This window comes from Typopeltis vanoorti, chromosome 3 (assembly GCF_054136105.1).
Source record: "Typopeltis vanoorti isolate ZY-2024b chromosome 3, IOZ_Tvanoo_1.0, whole genome shotgun sequence".
NCBI lineage: Eukaryota > Metazoa > Arthropoda > Arachnida > Uropygi > Thelyphonidae > Typopeltis > Typopeltis vanoorti.
The window spans coordinates 57,723,697-57,750,258 of record NC_143551.1 but is presented as its reverse complement, the minus strand read 5'-3'; the positions used below and the strand labels follow the sequence as shown (position 1 = coordinate 57,750,258).

The window sequence follows — 26,562 nt, the reverse complement described above, 5'->3', positions numbered from 1 at the left end:
CTAGTCATTGATATTAATCTCATTGCATGACAGAGTATGCTTTTGATTTAATCTTCTTTTTGCAGCAGTCGATCTACTGAATTGTAAGTAAGACAACTGTTCAATCTGTTTTTGTAGCTATTGTTTCAAAAGGCTTCTGCTAATGTTTGGAGTTATATTTTGGGTCATTTCATTTTCTAAGAGTTTCCTCACTCTAGCTTCTAGCATTCCAGTCCTAATTTTTATGCTGTGTTGTGATATCATGGAATATAAATGCTAGTGTGTGAATCCTCTTTCTACAGATAGACATTTTTAGTTTGTGATCCAATGTATTTTGTCAACATGTCTAAGAATGAAAGACTAGTGTTAATTCATACTATAAAAACTCATCTGAACCATGGGAATAGTTTCATATATACTCAAAAATTTCATGTCATGAATTTCTTTGAGAATAAAAGCGATGTATGAACTTTTTTGACAGTTTGCTACAATCAGTAAGTTTGTTATAACCATGTGTGCTGTAGTGAGAAGTCAACTGCATTTCATAAGTGACTTTATTTTTGGATGCTGGTTTTTCATATGTTCAAGGAACAATAGGATTTCTTGTCCATCAATGTTCTGTTTATAGATTGTCTTCTTGTTGATGAAGTATCTTGATACAATTCAGTGTATAAAAGTCTGGTAGTTTTACTCAGAGACTCTTTTTTTTGATCAGATATTTTAATTCATTGTTGGGTGTTTTATAAAAATAAAAAAAAAAGTGACTGGATATTAAAACTCATGAGCATTTCTGATGCTATTCCTATAATAATCAATAGCTGACATAAAATATGTACACGTGCAGCATAAATTCTGATGAAACAAAAAACAAAGTTGTGAATGAAACATTCCAGCTGACCAAACTGACCTCTGAAAAGCTGTGCTTGCATAAAATGTAGTAGAGACAAAAAACCAACCTGAGGAGTTGCTTGCTGCTGCTGTTGTGGCTGCTGTGTTTGTTGGGTGCCAGTTGTAGCCACACTGGTTGTTTGTTGTTGCAGTGCAGCCTGATGTTGTTGGGCAAGCTGGAAATAGTACTGTACCTGATCAGGATGCATAGTCACAGTACGAGTATTATCATCTTGTCGCTTTGCAGGCTTAAGTTCATCTCTTGGTACTATGTCAATGAGGAAGTCAAACTGATCATATTTTGTAATAGCCATAGCTATGTCATTCCTCTGTAACAAAAATATGTTAAAGACATTCAGGATTTTTTTAAAGACAATAATCAGGTTATTATTAGATTTTCATCACTTTCAATAATGTAATTACTAAAAAAAATATTACACAATTAAAAAAAAAAACTACATAATTCAAGATTTCCTTTTTTTCCTGGGTATACATTCAGACTGCTTTCTTCAAACACTCCTTGACCACCTCCCATGCACTAACAACATCTCTCCCATCAACATTCTTATGCCATTGCCCTGGTGAAAGTTTTCTTCTCATCTTGTCATAATCACCTGCTTTGTAATTCCACATATATCCCTTCTTATGCCTGGCAATCTCCCAGGTCAAGACTACATGATCACTTTCTCCAAGCAGAGGTAGTGTAGCTAGATTGGTTACGATTATGTTCTCAAATGCAATGATCAGATCTAGCACTCTTGAACCTCATTGTCCTTTCCATTACATGTTTCCTCAGGTAATTATCTCTCAGCAGCTGTATAAATTCCATTTCCTTCCCTGTCTGTGATCATTCCTCCTCCTCCCTAACATGGATTTTTAGGCCAGATTGCCTGTTCTCATGCCATCTCTTTCTTGGTCTTCCGATTCTTCTTCTTCTTCTTTGTCCACTTATTTTATATTTGTATAATATTTTCGGTAGTCTGCTGTTGTCCAATGCAATTTAAATGTTCTATCCATTTTTGTTTATACTTTCTTATGTAGTAATTAACTGGTTTTATATTCAGGGAACCTAAAATTTCTTCATTTGTTTTATGGTCCCACTTGGTATATCCAGCTGTTTTTCTGAGAAATTTCATTTCTGCTGTTTAAATTAATTTTTTATCTTTCTTTCTTATGGTCCATGTTTCACTTCTGTATAGTACAGTTGGTTTTGACAAGACATTATATAGTCTGATTCTAGTATGTTTTTGTACTAGGGATGGCTTAAACATATTATTTATTATGCCATTTACTTTGACAAAGTTTGATATTTTAGTGTCTATGTCTTTTTCTTCTTTGTATGATAAATCACATCCTAAGATTTGAAAGTATTTACTTGTTCTAATATTTTATTATCTATCACTTGGGTTTTTTCCCTTTGAATGCCATTATTTTTGTTTTTTTTCTTTAGATATTGTCATATTATATTGTTTTGAGATATCATTTAATGATCTTTGTAAATCATCTTCTGATGTAGCTAATATTATTTGATCATCTGCAAATAACAGTGTATCTATCTTCATTTGTGGAGTTATTTGTATACCAAATTTTAGTTAAATCTTATTTTAGTTAAGACTAGTTTAGTCTTAAATTTACTCCTGATTCTCTTCTTCACTTCTGCTTATTCATATAATATGCAGTTGCTCCAACAAGGAATGGTTAAGGAATCTTAAGCAAATTTTAGGATAAAACTATTAGGTTTCTCTCATATTATAACTTCTGCACAAAGCAAAGTACACAGATTGCTTTGCACATCATGAATGGTCTCATATGCAGAAGCTATCAGTCCATTTGGAATTCACAAGGAAACTAGTTTTATTATTTAAACAATCAACTAGAATATAAAAGTACAATAAAAATGCATAATGCATAAAACAGAAATTATTTACAAATACATAAAGGAATTAAAAAATGATGAACTAACCGGATTAAAACTCAAAGCAAAAATGAAAATGTTTAAAAACAACAACAAAAAAAGAAGATGCTACTCCTAAAATGAACACAAACAGAATAAAATGTACACTTAAATACTTATTTTTAGATAGTGTCAACCCAAAAGAATAGAGTGACCTAAAATAAAAAAAAATTAAAAAAATATAAAAAAAATATATATATATATATATATATATATATATATATATATATATATGTATATATATATATATACATAAGTGGCATCACGTGCCCATTTAGGTTGGGTGTGCTGTCATGTGACGTATGCAACCCACAATACAAAATTCATGTTAATTTGAGCATATGATTGCATTTTTATTGATATATGAAAGTTTTAAGAGGCATATCACATCGGTGCTCATCTTAATTGTAGGATAACTTTGAATACTTTAATTTATCAATTAATATAATTTAAAATATTGAAAACATAAATTATTATTATTATTAAACAAGACCTCATGGAGTAAAAGACTCATCTAGGAGGTCCTTTTATCTCACACACATCTCATCATACTGCGTCTTAAACACATTCAAACTCCTTGCAGACACCACACTCTCAGGCAAGGCATTCCAATCACTCACAACTCTGCACGAAAAAAACCTGCCTCTCACTCCCCTACTCACACCCTCTTTATACAGTTTCCAGGGATGACCTCTGGTTCTCCCCTGATCTTCCACTATTCTCTGTAGAACTTCTCCACCATTGATCCTATAACAACCCCTTACCAACTTGTAGGTCTCTATCATATCTCCCCTCTTCCTTCTCTCCACTAGACTCTGCAAATTACATCTTTTCAATCTTTCCTCATACTCGACATTCCAGAGGTCAGAAACTACCTTAGTCAGTCGCCTTTGGACCCTTTCCAACATCTCTTCATCCTTCTGAAAACCCGGTGACCAAATCTGGGCACAATAGTCCATGTGTGGCCTAATCAAAGCCTTATACAATGGAACAAGAATCTCCCTACTTCTACACGTCAGTATCCTCCGCATCATTCCCAGAAGTCTTTGTGTTGTCTTCACAATTTTGGCGATGTGTCCCCTAAATTTTAGATCCTTATCCACTATCACCCCCAGATCTCTTATTTCCTCTACTTCCAACAATGTATTCTCACCAAGCATAAATTCTGCATCCCATCTTTGTTTTCCAAATTTTAAAACCTTACATTTTGCAACATTGAACTCACATCCCCATTTGCTTGCCCAATCACTCAATTTATTCAAGTCTTCTTGCAAGGCCACAACATCTTCACTACTCTTTATGGTTCGTCCCAACTTTGCATCATCTGCAAACAACTGAATATCTCCATCCAAATCTTCGCCAATATCATTAATATACAAGTTAAATAGTAATGGCCCTAAAACAGATCCCTGAGGCACTCCACTAGTGACTTTCCTTTTCCTGGATATTGCACCCCCATACACAACTTGTTGATACCTATCAGATAGCCAGTCTCCAATCCAATGCACTAATCTAATATCCAACCCCATCTGCTCTAGTTTGACTGTCAACTTATCATGAGGTACTCTATCGAAACCCTTTGCGAAATCCAAGCATATTACTGTGTATCCTTCTCCTCTGTCCAAGGAAGCAGTCACTTTATTGTAAGAAGTAAGTAGATTACTAAAACATGACCTCCCTTTGGCAAATCCATGCTGTCCATCAAAGATTATACCATTGTTGTCAACCCAACTCTAGATCCTAGTTCTCACAAGCTTCTCCAACAACTTAACCACAACACCTGACACACAGATAGGCCTAAAGTTTGATGCTTGAGTTCGATCACCTCCTTTATGAAGTGGCACAATCTTGCCCTCCTTCCACTCTTTAGGGACTTGACCAAGTGCAAGACTTGTATTAAAAAAATATGTCAAGGCAGGTGTCAACTCTCTGGCACATTCCTTCAGAATACGCAGTGATATATTATCAAGTCCCACAGCCTTATTTACATCTAGTTTACTCAACCCCCCAAACACCTCTTGCTCACTTACAGTCAGTCTCTCCTCCCCATCATCAACTGCTCTTAACCTCTCCATGAAGTCACATTCACAAGATTGAAAGATCTTTATGAACTGCTCATTAAGTATCTCCACCACACATTCTGCAACAGCTATCTTTATACCATTTCCTCCAATCAATGTCATCCTTCCATAATCATTCTTTCTTTTTCTGGCTACATATCGAAAGAACTCCCTAGGATTCTTTTTGGCTTCATTAGCTAACTGCTGTTCTTACCTCTCTTTAGCTACTCTCACCAACCAAGTCTCCCTCCTTGCCTGGTCTTTGTAGACCACATGAAATTGGTTACTGGTTACTTCCACTTCTCTTATGCTGCCTCCACAATGCCCTTTTTCTCTGTATTGCATGCTTAATCTCTTTATTCATCCGTCTCACACCCACCTTATTTAACCTTCTCATCCATGGTATACATTTAGACATTGCATCTACTAAATATTTTTTGAAAATCCCCCAAGCTGCATTGATCTCTTTTCCAGCTAACTCCTCATTCCATGCTACACCTGCAAGCTCTCTCCTGAGCTCTTCATAATCACCCCCCTTGTAGTTCCACATATACCCTTTTTTCACAGGGGTCCTTGCACTGCTGGCAACCACCCAAGTAATCACCTCATGGTCACTTTCACCAATTCGTGGATGATTTGATACCTCATTGATAATTACATCCTCCGATGAGATGACCAAATCCAAGACCCTTAATCCTCGTGTGCCCTCTGTTACATACTGCCTGAGGTAGTTATCCCTCAAAAACTCAAGAAACTCATTTTCTTTACTTCCAGTTGCTATCTCTTCATTCCAGTCTATATTGCCATAATTAACATCACCCATAATGATCACCCTTTTCTTATTTGCTTGGCTTATTTGACTATACATTTCACTATCACCACCATCCACATTACCAGGTCTATAACAACATCCCACCAAGTATTTGATTCTATTCACCTCTATCTCACACCATACTGCCTCAAAACCACTGGCCGCATTTCCCTCTTGCATCTCTACCTTGTATGGACATAACTCTTTCTCTATCATCAATAGCACTCCCTCTCCCTTTTTACCCCTTCTATCCTCACGAAACACATCAGACCTTTCCATCTCTATTCCTGTCAGGATGTTATCCTCATCTAACCATGTCTCATTTATTCCAACAATCTCTGGGTGCACAGACGCAATTAGTGCAACCATTTCATCTGCCTTGTTTCTTATACTTCTAGCATTGGTATACAAACACAACAACTCATTTCTGGATCTACAGCTAGTTCCACTGATACCACTCACTCGATGCGATCTCTCCATGCTGGACTGGGGCCATTTCCCTTTCTGCTTCTTCATTTTAGAACCCTTTGCAATTCCATCTGTTTCCTTTTGATCCCTGATCATCCCATTACTTTCCTGCCTACATACGCTCTCACCTCCTCTTGGAGCATCCACCTTTCTCACGCTGTGTATCCCTGTCCACCCTGAGCCTCCCCACTTCCCTGCTCCTCTTGCACACCCATTCTCTCATTTTCTATACTCATACCACTCACTTCCCCATTCATTTCCACTTCTTCAATCTCTCCTGTCTTACTCTCCTGCTCTTCCACATCACTCCCCTCTCAATCTGATTCATTCTCTCTATTCACTTCTCCACTTTCCAGCAGCAGTCTCTCCAAGTGACTCACACCATAACCACTCAAATGCAGTCCATCGCTCCCATACAGCTCACTTCGTCCCTCAAACTCATTCCACACATTAACAAACTGTACTCCCATCTCCTCACACATTTCAGCCAAAATATCATTCATAATCCTTGCTCTTCACCTCATTTCACCACAATCATACCTAGGCAACACACTGACTACCCTTCCTGTCACACTATTCTCTTTTATCTTTCCAAGCAGTCTCCTGACATTCATTTTGACATGTCAAATGAACAATAGCTATGCTTTATATGCAACATTTATGTGAGAATCACAAAGGGTCTTTACATTGTGGTGAGATTATATTATCACTGGCAAATGCTAAAGTGAGACATGCATAATTTAAAATTTAAATTATCCGTGTCTCACTTTATTATAAGATTTTTAAATACAGCCATATTCATATATGCACAAAAGCAATCACTTGGGAAATTGTTATTTTTCCAGACTGAACAAAAGAAAGGCTGAAATAACTCGTTTCACTTATTTATACACAAGTTTCAACCTTCTTTTGACTATAATCATACAATCCTTAAAAGTTCTGGCAGAAAATAAGATATTCAGTAGATGGTCAACACTGTTTCCCATCAAAAAATGTTATAAATTATTTATAGAAAATTATATATTTAAAGCTTGTCTATATATTGGTGTGTTAAACACGTCAGTGTCTATATATTGGTGTGTCTATATATTGTCTATAAACATGTCTATATATTGGTGTGTTAAACACGTCAGTTCACACTTCACACATGCAAAACAGATGAAACTCAGAAAACAAATACAGCAACTTATGACAAATGACACATTCAACTAGAATGGTTGACAATAGCCAATCACAGCCACTGATTTCTGGGTGTTATTGTCTCAGCGCGCGCGCACACACACACACCCACGCGCACCCACCCACCCACCCACCCACACACACACACACACACCCTGCCTGCCTTGCTTTCTGGATGGTTCAAAACCACTGGAACACTAAGAATTTGACCTATTGTGATCTGTTCAAAGGACTCAAAGGTGTTCGTATTTGTGACTGCACACCTGGGCTATTAACAAAATGCGATGCAATTTTTACATGTCGAAAAGTGTCCTCTTCATGATGCATTAGTATATTGTGTTTAATTTTAGAAATCACACAAAGCCAGGAAACAATTAGGGATGTCTTTAACAAGAATAAATACAAAAATACAATATCAGCAATATTGCTATTCCATCGGTATGCATACTGCACCTGAAATATACACCTCTGATATATATATATATATATATATATATTCATATATGTACAGGGTGATTAGGCTAGTTCACCAAAAAATTATTTTTGGTGATCTCTAGCCTGGACATCCTGAGCCAGGATGTCCAGGCTAGAGATATCCAAATACACACACTAAGCCATAGTATTTTCACATTTGTTCTTGCCAAATGGAAAGAACTAATAGAGAGAATACAGGAGGTGCAGAAGGCAACAGTGCACATGCAACTCTCAACTCCATTTAATTTCCATAAATAATCCAACACAAATGCAACTTATGTGGTTTATCCAGTAGCCCATTATCAACATATTTCAGCTAAACTGTCTATTCCTTGACCAGGATGTTTATTATGAGTCTCAGAACAGGGAAGATTCATTGTTGGAAGTTTTCCCACTTGGTTATACTATAAATTAAAGACACCAAGAAATTATATACTTGGTTTAATCCTTTATCCAAGTGTAAGCAAACAAGTGTGTGCCTGAACTATTTTCAGGACTGGAGCAACTTGTATAAAGAAGCTAATGACTTCACATCACTTGCCTTAGTATCCCATAACAAAGCGCATCTCCTTGCTGACGTATAATGCTGTCTCTGGGTAGTGACCCTTCCCATAATGCATAGTGTAAAATCTTACTTCTAATCTTATTTTATTCTTATTATTTTACTCTATATTTAGTCTATATTCTCTTATCTTTACCTCTTGATGATTCTTAATTATACTAAAACTTTATCTTCAATCTTAATTCTCTTAACTTCAATATCTCTCTTGGCCGATCTATACTTACAAGAACGATGCTAGTGGTTTGTGGGACAAAGGAAATACTAATGGCAGATACCTATTCCTTTGTCTCATACTGGTTCTAATTCCTTTTTCGGCTTTAGAAAATTTATTTTTCACTGCGCCACCCCAAATCCTAGATTAACAGATAGTGTAGAATCGAGGAACCAGAACACAGTTTAGCATACAATCTTATGTTACTAAGAGTTACATTTGCAGTCTTAGCCTCTCTATAAATTTAATCTCCTGCTGTGGTCCGTAATTTATGAGCAAGTGCAACAGAGAAGAAAATCAGGCAAGTCATCAGTTAAACAAAAAGAACAAAACATTTAATTCAATTGAAACATTGTACATACTATGAATTCACTCTTAATATTTAATCTGCAATTGCTAATGAATGAGCACTAATTTACTTAGATTCTCATTATCTATCTTAGCATGCATGAGAAAGGACTTCAGTTAAGGCTTACAATTTATACTTGAAGAATCACACTTATTCATTAATACTAAGGACAATTATTAGCTGAATTTCTAAACTAGCTTTATGTGCTCTTATATAATTTCTTCTCACAAAATTCTCATAACCCTTTCTATCATTAAGAGACAATTCTAAGTCACCACGTGCTCTTAATTAATTTACTTTACAAAATACTCAAAATTCTCATTATTACTTAATCATTCAAAGAACACTTTCTCTAGAGTCCTTCCTAAATTTTACATATATCCTTCTAATACACATATACACATAATAAAACATAGACTGTACGTTACCAATTGCTAGGGAATTATCTGGCCACTTTGCACATCTCGTCTGAACAATTACTTTCGACACCACGTTCCTTCTGCTCTCTCTGAGGCATTCTTCAAAGGTTCAATCTGCACTTACTTCTGCCGCCGAAAATAGGTAGACGTTGTTCCATGGTGAACTCGTTCAACATCATAACAACATCTCCATAAGCATCGGTGAGTACCTTCTGCTGGGTTGGTCACCGACCAGTAAATTGTTGGGAAATCTATGGCAAAGTTCCACCGTCATTGTCTCGAATCCATGGCGAACGAGGGGGACGCCACGAGGAGGCTCCATGCACATTAGCAAGACCGCTCGAAAACCTCAGAGCGAAACTCCACACAAGAGTCAGAATGAAACTCCACCTCAGAAACACAAGAACGCAAGAGAGCTTCCTTGGCGCTGCACGACTTTTTAAATTGCGTGCCACATGTTCACTCCACGTCATCAATTACTCCTCCCATTTTCTCAGCGTCACCTCACGTTACCCAGTACTGCGTGCCACACACGGAGATCTTAGCCTACTCTTCTGCGCATATGAGTGTGGAAACTTATTTGCTTACGAAAAGGTGTACCTGTACTCTTTGATGCACGTGTTTCGATTCCGGCCATTTCTATTTAATCGAATTATCTCTTTCTCCCAGCAATTTATAAGTACTTACACTTAAGCAGTTTAGCAATTTACAATACTTTATAATATCACATATAAATTGAAGGATTCTCAGCTTAGTAATATTTTAGTGAAATTTACAAGAGTTTAGTATATTCTGGTACATCAATAATTGATTTAAAATTGCAAGCCTATGTTAAGTCTGAAAGAAACGTAAACTAATTTAATTTTTGTTTAATTCAGAACTTAACAATAGCATTACACATGTCCGCAAGGAGATGTGCTTTAAATTATGGGATACTAAGGCAAGTGATGTGAAGTCATTAGCTTCTTTATACGAGTTGCCCCAGTCCAGAAATAGCTCAGGTGCAAACTTGTTTGCTTACACTTGAATAAAGGATTAAGTCAAGTATATAATTTCTTGCTATCTTTAATTTATAGGGACGATTCCACAGGAATGGAAAGAATGTATGGTAATTCCATTGCATAAGAGTGGTGCAAAGACCAATGTATCCAACTATCGACCAATTAGTATCTCAGGAGTGGTGATGAAGATTTTGGAAAAACTGGTTAGCGCTCTCATTCAGAAATGGGTAGACAGCGAATCTCTACTTTGCAATGAGCAACATGCATTTACTAAGGGAAGGTATGTTTTAGCAACTTGCTCACATTCAATAACAATGCTACCATTGAACTAGACAAGGGGAATGGATACACTATGATACGTTTGGATTTCGCTAAGACTTTTGACAGAATACAGCATGGTAGACTGTTGCATAAATTGGAGAATATTGGTTTGGATTATAGAACATTAGCATGGATAAGAGGATGGCTGACAGATATCAAAGAGTGGTATATGGGGGGGGATGTGAGTCTGCAAGATTTAAAGTAACCAGTGGTATACCACAAGGATCAGTGCTTAGTCCACTGTTATTTAATCTATACATTAATGATAGTGGGAAGGATCTGACAAGCGAAATACAGCTATTTGCTGCTGATGCAAAGATAGGTAGGGTAATCAGGAATGCTGCTGATATGCAATACTTGCAGAATGATTTGAATAGGCTAGAATTGTGGATATTATTATTATTATTATTACATAACACCTCCGGGAGTCTAAAGACTCATCAAGGGAGGGCACCTACTCAATAACCACCAAATGCAACTACCTTCATCTACACCAACGCCATCTACTGCAGACTACCACCACTAGTATTTTCACAGACAATCACAAAGATCCATGCCTATGGGAAAATGGATGTCAGTAAATGCAAAGTCATGCACTGTGCCGTGATTAGATATCCAGTGTTGTATTATATTGGTGGGATTATGCTAGAAGAAACTTTTCAGGCTAGTGATCTCTCAGTATTAATAGACAGCAAGTTAAAGTTCAGGGACCATGCAGCAAAGATTGCAAATATAACTCAGAAGATAATTGCAATGAAGCTGAATTTCAATGTAAAGATAATGATGTCATTCTGCCTCTTTACAAGGCTTTGATAAGACCTCACTTGGACTATTGTGCACAGGTCTGGTTCCTGGTTTCTGTTGTGATTCTGATATATTGGAGAGAGAGAGACAGAGAGCGTGTTAAAAATGATATCAGGATTATGGAATACTGATTATGAAGACAGATTGAGAATTTGTAGACTGCAGACACTAACAAACATGAGAAAGAGGGGGTGATATGGAGGGTCACACAGGATTAAATCTTGTATGGAAGGGCATACAGGATTTCAATTGATGGAGGATGGGGAAAGGACATCCTTGGAAACTGAAAGTGAATGCACTAAGAAGGGGATGAGGACTAGATTTTTCTCTCATAGGGTGGTGTGTGATTGGAACTGATTGCCATTAGATGTCGTGAGTGCAAGCAGTGTGAATGAATTCAAGAATTAGCATGATAGCTAGTGTATGTAGTATGTGGCCTCCCTCGATGAGTCCCTGACTCCCTGGAGGTCTTTTTTAATAATAATAATTTCCTTTGTTCTCTTTCATGTTTCTTTTAATAAGAGAAGTAAAAATAAAATAAAAAAAATTAAAAAAAGGTTTAGGAATAATAAAAAGTAGGCTATTATTTTTTTCTTTTTGCATGTTTGAAGGTCATTCTTTTGATCCTCGTTTTAAACCTCTCTCTCCCCCCCATTCCGATCAAAAAAAGCTTGCTCATGGTCTTCCTTTAATGTTTCCTAATCTGTTTTACTTCAATTTTTGCACATCCACTCATTTTATTGGTGTAAGTCTTTAATTTTAAATGTACATGTAAACCTTTAATTAAATTAATTATGCAAAACTGCCCATGAACAATCAATCAAACAATTAATCAGATCTTTATATAATTAATTATAAATGTATTAAATTCATAATTAAATTTAATATATTAATTAAATTTAAAAGTAATTAAAAAGAATTAACACTTTTCATTACTCCTCAACCTTTATTATATTTTTATTACTGTGTTTTATTGTTTCTTACTACAACAGAGGCTAGCACATATTAACTAACAACTATTTGATTTATCACATGCTACTCAACAAACTTGCTTTATTGAGCAGCTTCAGTAAACGTATTTATTCAGGCAACTCAATGAATAAGTAGAGAATCTAATCTACAAAAACCAGTAGCCCTAGCTCCTCAACCCACCAGAGGTCGACAAAACATGATACGGAACCAACTGCCGCAATCAGAAGCCCCGATCAAAGCAAACCACAAACAGCAGACGAAGACCTACACAGATGTAGTCCACTCAGGAACAATTTCATTACTCCTCAACCTTTATTATATTTTTATTACTGTGTTTTATTGTTTCTTACTACAACAGAGGCTAGCACATATTAACTAACAACTATTTGATTTATCACATGCTACTCAACAAACTTGCTTTATTGAGCAGCTTCAGTAAACGTATTTATTCAGGCAACTCAATGAATAAGTAGAGAATCTAATCTACAAAAACCAGTAGCCCTAGCTCCTCAACCCACCAGAGGTCGACAAAACATGATACGGAACCAACTGCCGCAATCAGAAGCCCGATCAAAGCAAACCACAAACAGCAGACGAAGACCTACACAGATGTAGTCCACTCAGGAACAATACCACCCAAATTTAGCAGCCGTCATCACAAACTCCCTCGCAAATATGCTGCAAGACTTCAGTAAATCTAATCCCACATCGGACTCCAGATAAAGATTTCTACAAGAAACCCAATCCATCCTAGCAGCTCTCATAAATGCATAAAAACAAAAGCACCCCAGTTTCCCTACTGATCATCACGTGGAACGTGAACGGACTTAGAAACAAGATTCTGGAACTCCAAGAATTCGCAGTGAGATACAACCCAGACATCATCCTAATCAATGAATCCCACTTAAGACCAGCAGACAGCCCCAAAGTTAGAGGATACCTCCTCCACAGAAACAACAGAATAAACTACAGAGGAGGTGGCACCAGCATTTTCATAAAAAACCACATCGATCACCACACTGTAACCAGCCCCTCAACCAGACATCTAGAGCTCACAGGAATAGTAGTACCCACTACCTCAGCTGGGAAACTAACACTTTATGCAGCTTACAACCCTCCATCAAAGAATCTACTACATTCAGATCTGGATGCCGTCATGGGCAATAAAGAACAAGTCATCATTGCGAAATAAATGCGAAACACCCTGCATAGAATAGCAAAACCACCAACAGAAACGGCTACACCCTCTTCAGCTACTCCAGTTCAAACTATGCAGTGGTGGCAGGCCCTGCAGAACCAACACATCATAGTACGTATGGCACAGCCGACATACTTGACATTGCTATCCTACAAAATATTAAGCTACAGTTTAAACGAGCTGATATCCAATCACAATCCAATCCTGCTCCAGCTGGGAAAGCAAGAACAACTGCTGCTTCCCCCCCCCCCACTTCGTCATCTCATGGAAAAAACTACCAGAAGTACTATCGGAACACGTTGGACCTGTCCCTCACATCAGATCTATAAAAGAAATTGAAAATGCTGTCAAAAGCCTGACTCAGCAATTCAACACAGCCATAAAGATTGTCACCTCTACCAAAACCACTCTTAAACCAAACTGACTACCCGAAGACATCATGGATTTAATTAGGGACAAAAAACAAAGCAAGGAAAAGGTACCACCACACCCATGCACCTCATGACAAAAAGATCCTCAACAAACTGAACAATGAAGTTAAAGAAGCACTTAAAGTTCACAGGAACGAAACATGGGAAGCCAAACTAGCCTCTATATCACCTGGCGAACACTCCATCTGGAACATATTAAGAAGCCTCAGAAACAAAAATAAATCTCTTCCCCCACTCAAGTCAGACAGGGGCCTAGTACACACGGATGCAGAAAAAGCTGAAGAGATAGCAAAGAACCTAGAAAAACAGTGTAGCCCTACATACGACAACTTGGAGACATCAAGCATGTCTATAAAATCCACCTCCATGTCAGACATGCACTAAAACTCACCGATACCCGCAACAACAAACCTGCAAACACCTCACCAGCGGAAATCTATGAAGTTCTAAAGAAGCTAAAGAATAAAAAAGCCCCTGGCCCAGATGGCATAACAAATAGAATAATTAAACTGCTGCCCCAAAGAGCTGTCGTACATCTCACCACCATAATCAATGCCATGTTCCGATTTAACTATTTCCCCAGCTATTGGAAAGTCGCAGATGTGGCCCCAGTGCATAAACCAGGTAAAGATCCACACCTGCCTGAAAGCTATCGATCCATCAGCCTAATCTCAAACTTAGGCAAAATTGCTGAAAAAATCATCCTCTCCGAACTCCAAGCCTCAGTAAATGAGTTAAATATCCTTCCAAAGGAACAATTTGGCTTTCGACAACATCACAGTACTACTCAACAGATTCATAGGATAATTGAGTACATCTCCACCGGCTACAATTGGCAGCAGCACACTGGAGCACTTTTCCCTCGACATAGCAAAAGCTTTTGATAAGGTATGGCACTTCGGATTACCACACAAACTCATCTCAGCAAGCATACATTAAGAATCGTCCACCTAATTAAATCTTATCTCCAAGACAGACACATACAAGTCAAAATAAACGGAACAGTTTCAAGTCAGCGGCGGATCTCTGTGGGAGTTCCCCAAGGTTCCCTGCTGGCACCGATCTTATTCTTGATATATATGGCAGACATCCCACACAACCCAATGTCATCCATCTTAGCACTCTATGCGGATGACACAGCAGTACTTGCCAGATCTCTACAACCACATCTCATTACTAAAAAACTGCAAGAAAACCTACTAAAACTAGAACAATGGTTCTCCAAATGGAGATTACAAGTGAATCCCCAAAAGAGTATAGCGATACTTTTCACCAGAAGATTGGCAACTCCCAAGGGGGACCTTGATCTATTCAACACCAAAATTCCCTGGCAAACAGAAACAAAGTATCTTGGGGTAATTCTAGACAAAAGATTAACGTTCAACCCACACATCAAGGCCTTATGCGCGAAAGCATCTAAAACCATCGCACAACTTTACCCTCTAATAAATAGAAAAAGCAAGCTAAATACCAGAATCAAAGTACTCCTCTACCTGCTGATGATCTGCCCCATAATAACATATACATCTCCAGCCTGGAGCCACACATCCAACACCAACATCCTCAGGCTGCAGAGAGTGCAGAATAAGTGTTTGCGCATGATCATGGATGCACCGTCGTTTGTGAGAAACGTCCAACTGCATAGAGATACAAACATCCCTTACTACTACTTCCTACAAACTACAGCAGAAAAAATCTTCTCAAAGATCTCTACACACCACAACGATCTAGTTAAACACGCAGCAAACTATGATGAAACTGACCTCTTCAAATACAAGAGGCCAAAAGCCATCCTAAATACTAGCAACAACGATTAATCTCTGTGCCCCCCCCCCCCCCCCCCAGGCAAGCTTACAGCTCATAAATCTTTCCTTCAATTCGTCCTCCCTATCAGACAACGGGGAAAAAAAAAGCATTTTGCTTCACCCTTCTGACCAGTGATGTTATGTTATGTTATAAGTAGAGAAAAAAACAGCTATTTCACAAAAAAAGAGCAACATAAATGCAATGTTCAGTCATGAATGTGTACTTCATAAAGAATGAGCCAATGCAATAATACTGTGTTAAATGAAGGATAAGATCACAGACATTTTGGGGGGAGAAGGCAGAGAAAACAATTTTCTATAATAATAACTGTAGATGAGAAGCAGCAGACATACCATGATTTCCAAGACTGGGTATAGTACCAGATTAATTCTGCACATTAGCACAAACTTAATTTTGTGCTAATGCATGATAAAAATCAAGTTTGAATATATTTTTTTTGATAGAAACAAATACTTCCAGAAGGGTTGTGCTATTAAGTGCCAATGCTGCAAGCTGCTCTTTACCCTTTTTTTGCTGTTGCTTTAAGAAAAATGTTGAGGATGGCAGTCTTTTACAAAACAAAACAAAATAAATAAATATAAATAAAAAAAATAAATCCTGCTAAAAAGTGAAAACGTATTCAATTATGTGTCAAAACAGATGGTAATATGACCATCTTTCACAACCAGAAACTACACACTAGGTGATTAATCATGACTGCTGCATTAAGCCAAATATCAAAGACAAAAAACTGCAGCACAAATGGAACTAATACCAGTCAAAAAGTTGGAAGACACTGGAAAGTGGGTTGAGAGGATACTATTGTATAACTCACTATAGTTTGATTCCATTAATTCCACTACCACTTGTTTCGGTCTCTAGTTCACAAGGAAAATTTATGGTTTCCTTTCAGTAGTAATATTACTACTACTCTCAGCACAAATCATAAATGAACTGCTCTAAATACAGTCACAAATAAATCCAGCTTACAACTAATTTTACATTAAGTGGAATTAGATGTAAGCTTTCATTCCAGATATTCTGAATAATAATTAAAAATAAAAAAATAAGGAGAAAGGGCGAGTTTCGTATATAAACCTAAGAAAAAATCTGGTAAAAAAAATAAGGAATATATCAATTATAAGATCTGCAACTGATATTTACAAAAAACTAATAAATCTGCAAGTATTTTTACCTGAAGAGTTCTTCTCTTATTATCTTCTGTATGTATCCAAGCTCTTAAAGACAACTCAGTAATAAATATTTCAGCTGCTTTAGCAAACAGCACAGGAGCTTCAGCACTTATCATCTATAAATAAATATGTTTAACATATAAACACAGTATAATCACAAAAGGTGAAGTAAGCTTTGTTAGCCAAGTGGATAGCATACTAGCTCTCCAAACAAGACTGTTATTCTGAATTCTGTCACGGGCATGGATGTGTGTAAATGTCTTAAGCCTTATCACAGTCACAAAAGGAGAACAATTTCTGCAGAAAATGTTAATAAAAGGAGGACACAAGTAAAAAAAAAAAAAAAAAAAAAAAAAAAAATTTCTTAAACTAAAATTTTATTCATGTAAATTACTTTATTACAACATATTAATAATATATTTATTTCCTTTCCACATTTCCTTTATATAAAATGTAAGCTTAATTATTTTACTCTTACCCTAATTTTAAATAACAAAACAAACTGAATTGTTAACATATTGAGAGTTGCTGTTTAAATTTGTTTTTTTATATAACAACATATTTTTCAGATGTACCAACTCTCTTAAACAATTGCTTATTACTTAAGATTTCTTCCAAAAATTGTGAAAGTTGAATTTTTATCATTATCAAACTTTTCACAGTTTCGATCAACATTGTTTCATTAATCCAACATTACAATTCTATTAAATTGAACAGTCTCTCAGTGGTGGCATTATGAGCAGAAATTGCAAACATATATTGACATATTTTAAGCCATTCTCATTTACTGATTGTTCATTTAAATTAGAATTCTGCTGCAAATAATTTTTTAAATTACCATATTTGATTCACACACTTTGAATCATCAATCATTATTTCCCTTTCATTAAGATATTCAATAGTTTTCATAATATCCTATCAAAGAGGAATTTTTAAAAGTGACATCCGATTAAAAACTTGGAACAAAAAAAAACTGAACAGTCCATAAACAATCAAACAATTTCATTTTAAATTTTGGCATTCTCTCTCTTTAATTCAGCATATTTATTGAGAATATTATTCACTCTCAGAGGGAGAAACTTTGTTTCTAATCTAACTTGTAAAATATCAGAAACTTCATCAAAAACTGACATTGTTTCTATAACACAATTACTCTTTTTTTCATTTTTTAATAAGCTTTGCTGAAAACCGTGGGTTAATGAATGTAGAAACATTAGGTATGCTTCATCATAATAATCATCATGCAATTCCTGACATGTACTCTCAAGAGGTGTACAGAATATTATGATAGCACTACATGAAGAATTTACATCATTACTAACTTCCTATCAACAATTTTCCTCCAAATCAATCTGTTGTCTGTCAAGGCTCCAACATTATCAGATATTATATTTCTGTCTTCCACTTTTTACTGTATCAATTCACCTATATCTTGGTCTTCCTCTTGGTCTTTTTCCTGCCAATATGGCAGAGAACACTTGTTTTGCTAATCTTTCCTCTCTCATTCTGTTTAAGTGACCATACCATCTGAGATTAGCTCTTCTAACACATTCCTGGATGATAACAATGTCAAGTTCTTTCCTAATATCCTCGTTTTTAATATGATATTGCCATTGGTGCCATCTGTTCACACCCCTAATCTTTCTCAGGACTCTCATATCTGCAGTCTCTAGTCTTTGGTCAAGTGTTTTACTTCTAACCCAGCTCTCAGATCCATAAGTTAAAACTGGCTTGAACACTGTCTTGCATACGCTAATTTAGTGTTTTTACTAATTTCTCTCTTATTCGATATAAATTTATTCATTTGACTTCCTACTATACTGGCTTTGTTGATTCTGTTGTCTATTTCCATATTTAATTTACTGTCTTCACTAAAAATTGTGCCTAAGTAGCTGAAATGTTTTACTTGTTCTATAGGTTCTCCATTCACAGTGCAGTTGATATTATCAATGTTTCTACCTATTTTCATTGTCTTTGTCTTGTTATTGCTGACCTTCATACGAAATCTTTTGCAACAGTTATTTGATTTAGTCAGGGAATCTTGCAGACTTGTACCAGTTTTATTTAGAAGTATAACATCATCTGCATAAAGTAAAGAGCTGAGATTAACATCTTCAATTTTGATATCAGGATTAATACCACTTTCTTTCATAATGATCCATATAGATAATGAATAATGAATATTCTGTGTTAACGTGTCTATAATTCCGAATAACAGAGGAGATAATGTACATCCTTGTCTGACACCAGATTTAACATCAAATCACCTTCCTGTACTTCTTTCAATTCTAACTGAGACTTACAACTCAAATAAAGACTAAGTATTGCTTGATATAATGCCACATTGACACCATACAACTGTAGTGTTTTCAATAGCTTTTCTCTTGACACCTTATCTGCCTATTACTAAATACAGATCTGTTATATTCCCATGATTTCTCAAGTATTTGTCGTAAAGTGAAAATCTGATCCTGACAGCCTCTATTTGGCTTGAATCCAGCTTGTTCTTCACCAAGCTTCCCTTCCACAATCCTTCTCAACCATTTCTAAAGTATACTTGCATAAATCTTACCAAGAAAACTCAGTAGGGAAATACCCCTGTAATTCTCACATTCAGTTGTATTTCCCTTTTTATTTATGGTTACTATGACAGCTCTACTCCAATCATCTGGAATTTGATCCTCTGTCCAGGCCTTCTGAACTATGCAGTGCAGCCACTGTAAGACTTTTATATCTCCATACTTGAGCATTCGTGGTTGAATTTCATCTACTCCAGCTGCCTTTCTACATTTCAGGCTTTTGATGGCTTTTTCTGCTTCATGTATGGATATGTATTCCTGATTGCTTGCCAGTTGTGTGTTTTTTACCACTGTGCTGTCATCGCTTGTTTCATTATGCAATTTTTCAAAATAATTGCTCCATACATCAAGGATATCTTTTTTCTCCAGTAATCATGTCACCTTTATCACCACTAATTCCTTTTAAGCACATTTTCCTTTATTTCTGAGCTTTTTCAACAGCCTCCAGAATATTTTGCCACCTTCCTAATATTTATTTTCTATGTTCTTGCCAAAGTCTTCCCATGAGTTTTGTTTAGCTAGTTTTACACAATGTTTAGCTTTCTTACATTTGTCTCTGTATTGTCTAAGAGCACAAGCTGACTTATTCACCAGGAACTTTCGTCATGCTTTCTTCTTTTCCTTCATTGCCTCTTTAACTTCCTGTGTCTACCATGGAGTTGTGATTTTTCTATCTTTGAAGACAACCTTACCACATGCCTCTCTGACTGAATCAATCAGTGTATTCTTCAGGGCTTGCCACCGAATCTCCAAGGTTTGGTTCCTGTTATCAAACTCTTTAATTTTTTCTTGAATATGTTTGTGTATTTTAGCCTACATATGATATCTGAGAGCTGCTCAACTTTTATTCACTTTAAAACTCTCTTACATGTTCTTCTTTTCAATATGAAATTCAATTTTATTCTGCTCAAACCTAAATGGTGATCCCTTCCAATTTCAAATCCTCTGCATATGTGAACTATAGTATGCAGCACCAGTGAGAACACACTGTTGGATTCTAATTATGTAGAAAATAGAATAAATGTTATTTGATTCAGAATCCAACATGATTTTCCGTCACAAGAACTATATTTGTAAATATTATTTAATGTAAATACCATAAATTATAATTGATATCATATAACTACCTTAATTATGTCAAATATTTAATTGCTTAATCAAAGAAATGTTTTAATGGTAAATAGATTCTGTATTAGATATTATTAAGCTGTTTTGTTTATTGTTTTGTCAATATTGTAAGAACTTATATTTGTAATTTAACTACGCATTTATTGGAATGCAAATATTCTATTTATTCTTTTCATGAAAGTTAACGTTATGAAATAACTGAATGTAGTTATATAACCTAATGTAACATTTGCGAGAATGTTTACGTCTATCGGTTGTCATAGAGACGCGTGGAAATAAACGAGCGCGTGTGAAGGGAGCGTTTGTAGAGGAGAAGAGAAAATAGATACGTAGTAGTAAGTAGAGAGTCGGAACGGAACTTTGGAACTATAAGGTAGCAAGGAAGTAAACTAAAGAAGTAGAAGTAATTAAAAGATTCCTAAGGATAGGAGTTGAGTAGATATTTTTTTTTATAAGTGAATCTTATAGTTGGCTGAAAGCAGAATCAGCCGTAGTAATAAAAGGAAATTATTGCCGTAATCGGATAATTAGAGAACTGGACATTCAACGAAGAATTCTGAATAAATCCAGTCAGTCTACAATTACGACTTATTTCTATACTACGAAAAAAGGAATTGTACAGAGTTAAACTAGTTGATGAATGAAAAATAAGAATAATTAATGTACCTTATAGTTGTTATCTGGATTTTTGAAGCGCGACTAGTAATGTTTTAGTTATTTAGTGTTTTGCAAGTGTGATAAATACAATTTGAAAGTGTGCTCACAAAATATTGGAAGTACTGAAGATTATTTCTGGTAAGGACAGTCATATTAGTTTATTTCAGTGTATGAAGATTTAAGTATTAGTTCCGTTGCGCTGTTTCTAACATTAACTGTAGCATACCATCGAGGCTGAGAATTGAAAATATAGTTACATTGAAATGATATCTGCCGTGGTTAGTACCTGTTATGAGTCAATCGTAGAGTGTAGTTGAGAGATACAAGGAAACTGATTAATTAAGAATTTCTATTGTAATAAGTTGGGTATAGGAACTTTGTGATTCTGAAACTGTGAATTTGTATGTGAAAGTTTGGAAGATTGGATTAATATGAATGACTTGACTTGATATGCTAACTTGACTGGTTTGTCATATTTAGATGTGGAATTTATGTAATTGTTATATAACCATATATTAAATGTTTTGTTTGTTGATTTAAATATTGTGTTTGCCTGAATTTCTTTTTACTGCACCGTTCACAAAAATTCGGATCTAGCGGGAATCCCAGAAGGAAAGAAAATAAATACCATCGGCCTGAATGAGTGAAAAGACTGCTAACTAATTTTGAATTAATCCTACTAATTCATATAGACTTATCTAAGGATAGAATGGTGCAGTATAATAGAAATTTCTCTACCCTTAGATCAGTGATTAATTTGCAGTTAGTTTTCCTTAATTGATGAAAGTGACTTTTAGCAAGATGGCGGATTCGAACGTCAAGAGAACACGTCACGACAAATATTTTGTCGTGACGTATTCTCTTGACGTTCAAATCCGCCATCTTGCTAAAAGTCACTTTCATCAAATAAGGAAAACTAATTGCAAATTAATCACTGATCTAAGGGTAGAGAAATTTCTATTATACTGCGCCACTCTATCCTTAGATAAGTCTATATGAATTAGTAGGATTAATTCAAAATTAGTTAGGCAGTCTTTTCACTCATTCAGGCCGATGGTATTTATTTTCTTTCCTTCTGGGATTCCCGCTAGATCCGAATTTTTGTGAACGGTGCAGTAAAAAGAAATTCAGGCAAACACAATATTAAATCAACAAACAAAACACTTAATATATGGTTATATAACAATTACATAAATTCCACTTCTAAATATGACAAACCAGTCAAGTTAGCATATCAAGTCAAGTCATTCATATTAATCCAATCTTCCAAACTTTCACATACAAATTCACAGTTTCAGAATCACAAAGTTCCTATACTCAACTTATTACAATAGAAATTCTTAATTAATCAGTTTCCTTGTATCTCTCAACTACACTCTACGATTGACTCATAACAGGCACTAACCACGGCAGATATCATTTCAATGTCTATATTTTCAACTCTCAGCCTCGATGGTATGCTACAGTTAATGTTAGAAACAGCGCAACGGAACTAATACTTAAATCTTCATACACTGAAATAAACTAATATGACTGTCCTTACCAGAAATAATCTTCAGTACTTCCAATATTTTGTAAGCACACTTTCAAATTGTATTTATCACACTTGCGAAACTCTAAATAACTAAAACATTACTAATCGCGCTTCAAAAATCCAGATAACAACTATAAGGTACATTAATTATTCTTATTTATCATTCATCAACTAGTTTAACTCCGTACAATTCCCTTTTTCGTAGTATAGAAATAAGTCGTAATTGTAGACTGACTGGATTTATTCAGAATTCTTCGTTGAATGTCCAGTTCTCTAATTATCCGATTACGGCAATAATTTCCTTCTATTACTACGGCTGATTCCGCTTTCAGCCAACTATAAGATTCACTTATAAAAAAAAATATCTACTCAACTCCTATCCTTAGGAATCTTTTAATTACTTCTACTTCTTTAGTTTACTTCCTTGCTACCTTATAGTTCCAAAGTTCCGTTCCGACTCCCTCTTACTACTACGTATCTATTTTTTCTTCTCCTCTACAAACGCTCCCTTCACACGTGCTCGTTTATTTCCACGCGTCTCTATGACAACCGATAGACGTAAACATTCTCGCGAATGTTACATTAGGTTATATAACTACATTCAGTTATTATATAACGTTAAATTTCATGAAAAGAATAAATAGAATATTTGCATTCCAATAAATGCGTAGTTAAATTACAAATATAAGTTCTTACAATATTGACAAAATAATAAATAAAACAGCTTAATAATATTTAATACAGAATCTATTTACCATTAAAACATTTCTTTGATTAAGCAATTAAATATTTGACATAATTAAGGTAGTTATATGATATCAATTACAATTTATGTTATTTACATCAAATAATATTTACAAATATAGTTCTTGTGACGGAAAGTCATGTTGGATTCTGAATCAAACAACATTTATTCTATTTTCTACATAATTAGAATCCAACAAAGGCTTACTCTTCCTTTGAAAAATTTTTCCTTAAAGAAAAATTTTTCACTCTAAACCTTTAGGTGGTGGAATCAGATTTCTACTACTCCTTTTTTTTTTTTTTTTTTTTTGGTCTTAGGTTATACCTTGTTTGGATGAAACTCCGTCCTGTGTTTTCTACAACGCATGTACTATCTTCTACAACTTCTCGGTCTTTACTTAGATTCTTACTGTCATTACATTTGACTGTAGTATATCTTCTACTTTGGTGATTGATTCTTCTGGTTTTCCTTCTGTAATTATTTAAGTCCTTATAATTGTCTCCTCTTCTCATATTCTTAGTTCTGATATGCAAAGCTGATACCTCAGTAAAATTAATCTCAGCTGGTAATTGATTCTCAGTACAAATTTCTTGCTCAGAATCAGATACTTGAAGTTTTGATGTCAAGTCAGTGTCAAGTTGAATAACAGGCTGATCAAGTATAGTAGGGCTTAAATCAGTATTTTTCACAGCTTGTTTGTCTATAGATGATTGCATCTTATCAGGTTGTTCTTCTTGATTAGGCACACAAAATATTCTTGTTAGTTGCCTTGTTCCTGTGCACTCAGAGTTATTGTTTCTTTTAACACGTATTCTTCTATTCAATATGGATATTTGACCTGTGGAAAAGTCACAAGAGAAGTGATGCTTCTCCATAAAATTTGTTGCTAATATTATGTGAGCATTTAAGCTAGGAGAGAAAGGAACTATCACTAGATCTTGATATACACAGAGGTTGATGTCAGGTATATAAATTTGTGCACGAACTTTTTCATATGCTGTAGATCTCGAATTAGAAAGAGTGGAAATTCTTACAGGTCTCCTTAAATTGGTGACATCCTTCCATAATCTATCTCTTAACTTTAGGAAATAATGCTTACTGATGATTGAGGCATTACAACCTGTGTCAAATAGAATGTTACAATTATGACCTTTGACACATCCTGTAACCTTCATCATTAACTCTCTTGATCTAGGGAAATTTTGAGCTTTATTATATGTTCTATGAGAAATATGTCCAAAATTAGAGTTTCTTCTACTGTTAGAGTAGTTTCTTTTATTAAAGTAGCAATTCCTAGCGATGTGACCAATCTTGTTGCAATTAAAACATTTGGGAGGATCTCCATCATCTCTGAGAAATTTTCTCCTTGTCTGAGCTTGAGGATCAATGGGAATTTGCTGTCGAACATTCTCCAGGGCTTCCACTACTCTATCCAATTTAGCCAATATTGGTTTATTTTGCTTCTCAACCTCCAGTTTGACAACTTTACTAATATGTTCTGCTGTGGGATTGAAATTTTCTTGAAATCATACAGTCATTTCTGTCAATTTTTTTATTACTTCATCTAATTTATTCTTCATTGGCTGTTGCAATTTTTCTACTTCCTGGTGAACAATGTCTTTTACTTCCTTAAATAATTTCTTGTTGGTTTGTTCTTTTGTGTCGGACATGCAGTTATGATCAATAGGATTCTCTCTAATGATTTTCCTTTCATCTTCTTTCTTTCTGTTCTCTTTTGAGGATTTATTTACTCCTATGGAACAATCAGTTGTTTCTACTATGTTTACATGGCCAATATTGGATGAAAGGCAAAGGTCTCCAATCATCTGTTCCTTTTCCTTGACAGCTATAAGACATTCCTCTAGTGAGGTTATCTTCTTCTTATAGGCTGTCTCCCTCAGTTCTTGTCTGACACCTTGTCTAAATTGTTGATAAACTGCCCAATCCAAATGAGGTTTGTCTTCATTGGATACATTTAAACTTTCAGAGAGAGTTAGTAATCGATTGTAGAAGTCACCAACACATTCTTTGTCCCTTTGTATAATCCTCTGTAGCTTCCACAAATTCGGTCCAACACTCCTCCGTTTACAAAATTGAGATAGCAAGACTTCCTTAAATTTCTTGTATTCAAATGTTTCCTTAAGTACAGGAGATGAAAAAAAATATGTCTTAGCTTTACCAATTAGTTTGTTTCTAAGTAATACCAACAATTGAAAGTCTGTCCAACCTGCTGTTTCTCTGAGTTTCTCAACATAAGTAAAAAAAGATAATACATCATCAGAGTCTTCTCCTGAAAATTGAGGAATTACTTGTTGGGGATTCATACTTCTAAAAAATTCACTGTCTTCCATCTCTGAATTTGAAGTAACAGCCATAGTGAAAATTGGAGTATTAATTCAAATAATATAATCCTTTAATTTCAAAAAAAAACTTTATCTTTGCCTGATTTCTGATTACAACCAGTTCATTGTGATCTATTCAATTTTACTTTCTAAATTTTCAGGGAGCAATTCACAATTATTATCACCAAGCTAAATTAAATCTGTTAATTTACAGCTGTTAAATTACTTTCTATCAATTAAATCACATCCTGCCGACTGCGCCATTTTGTCGTGACGTGTTCTCTTGACGTTCGAATCCGCCATCTTGCTAAAAGTCACTCAGTTATTACATAACATTAAGCTTTTACAAAAAGAATAAATAGAATAATCGCATTTCAACAATTTTATTCTGCTCAAAACTAAATGGTGATCCCTTCCAATTTCAAATCCTCTGCATACTATAGTATGCAGCACCAGTGAGAACACACTTAATCAACTTCAACAAAAGGACAAAATAA

General features: G+C 35.3%; 1 protein-coding gene across 3 annotated transcripts in view; it reads right to left on the bottom strand.

Moving 5' to 3' along the window:
• Positions 1 to 26,562, bottom strand: part of Nf-YC (nuclear factor Y-box C) — a 211,168-nt gene that overhangs the window by 93,992 nt on the left and 90,614 nt on the right. For 2 of the 3 annotated variants that reach the window (XM_090415626.1, XM_090415627.1), the window contains exons 4-5: positions 17,083 to 17,196; positions 936 to 1,196 (exon numbers count right to left, since the gene is read on the bottom strand). In XM_090415626.1, the coding sequence (XP_090271752.1) occupies positions 936 to 1,196; positions 17,083 to 17,196 (375 nt within the window). The remainder of the gene's footprint in view (positions 1 to 935; positions 1,197 to 17,082; positions 17,197 to 26,562) is intronic. The other variant, XM_090415628.1, reaches the window with a different exon arrangement.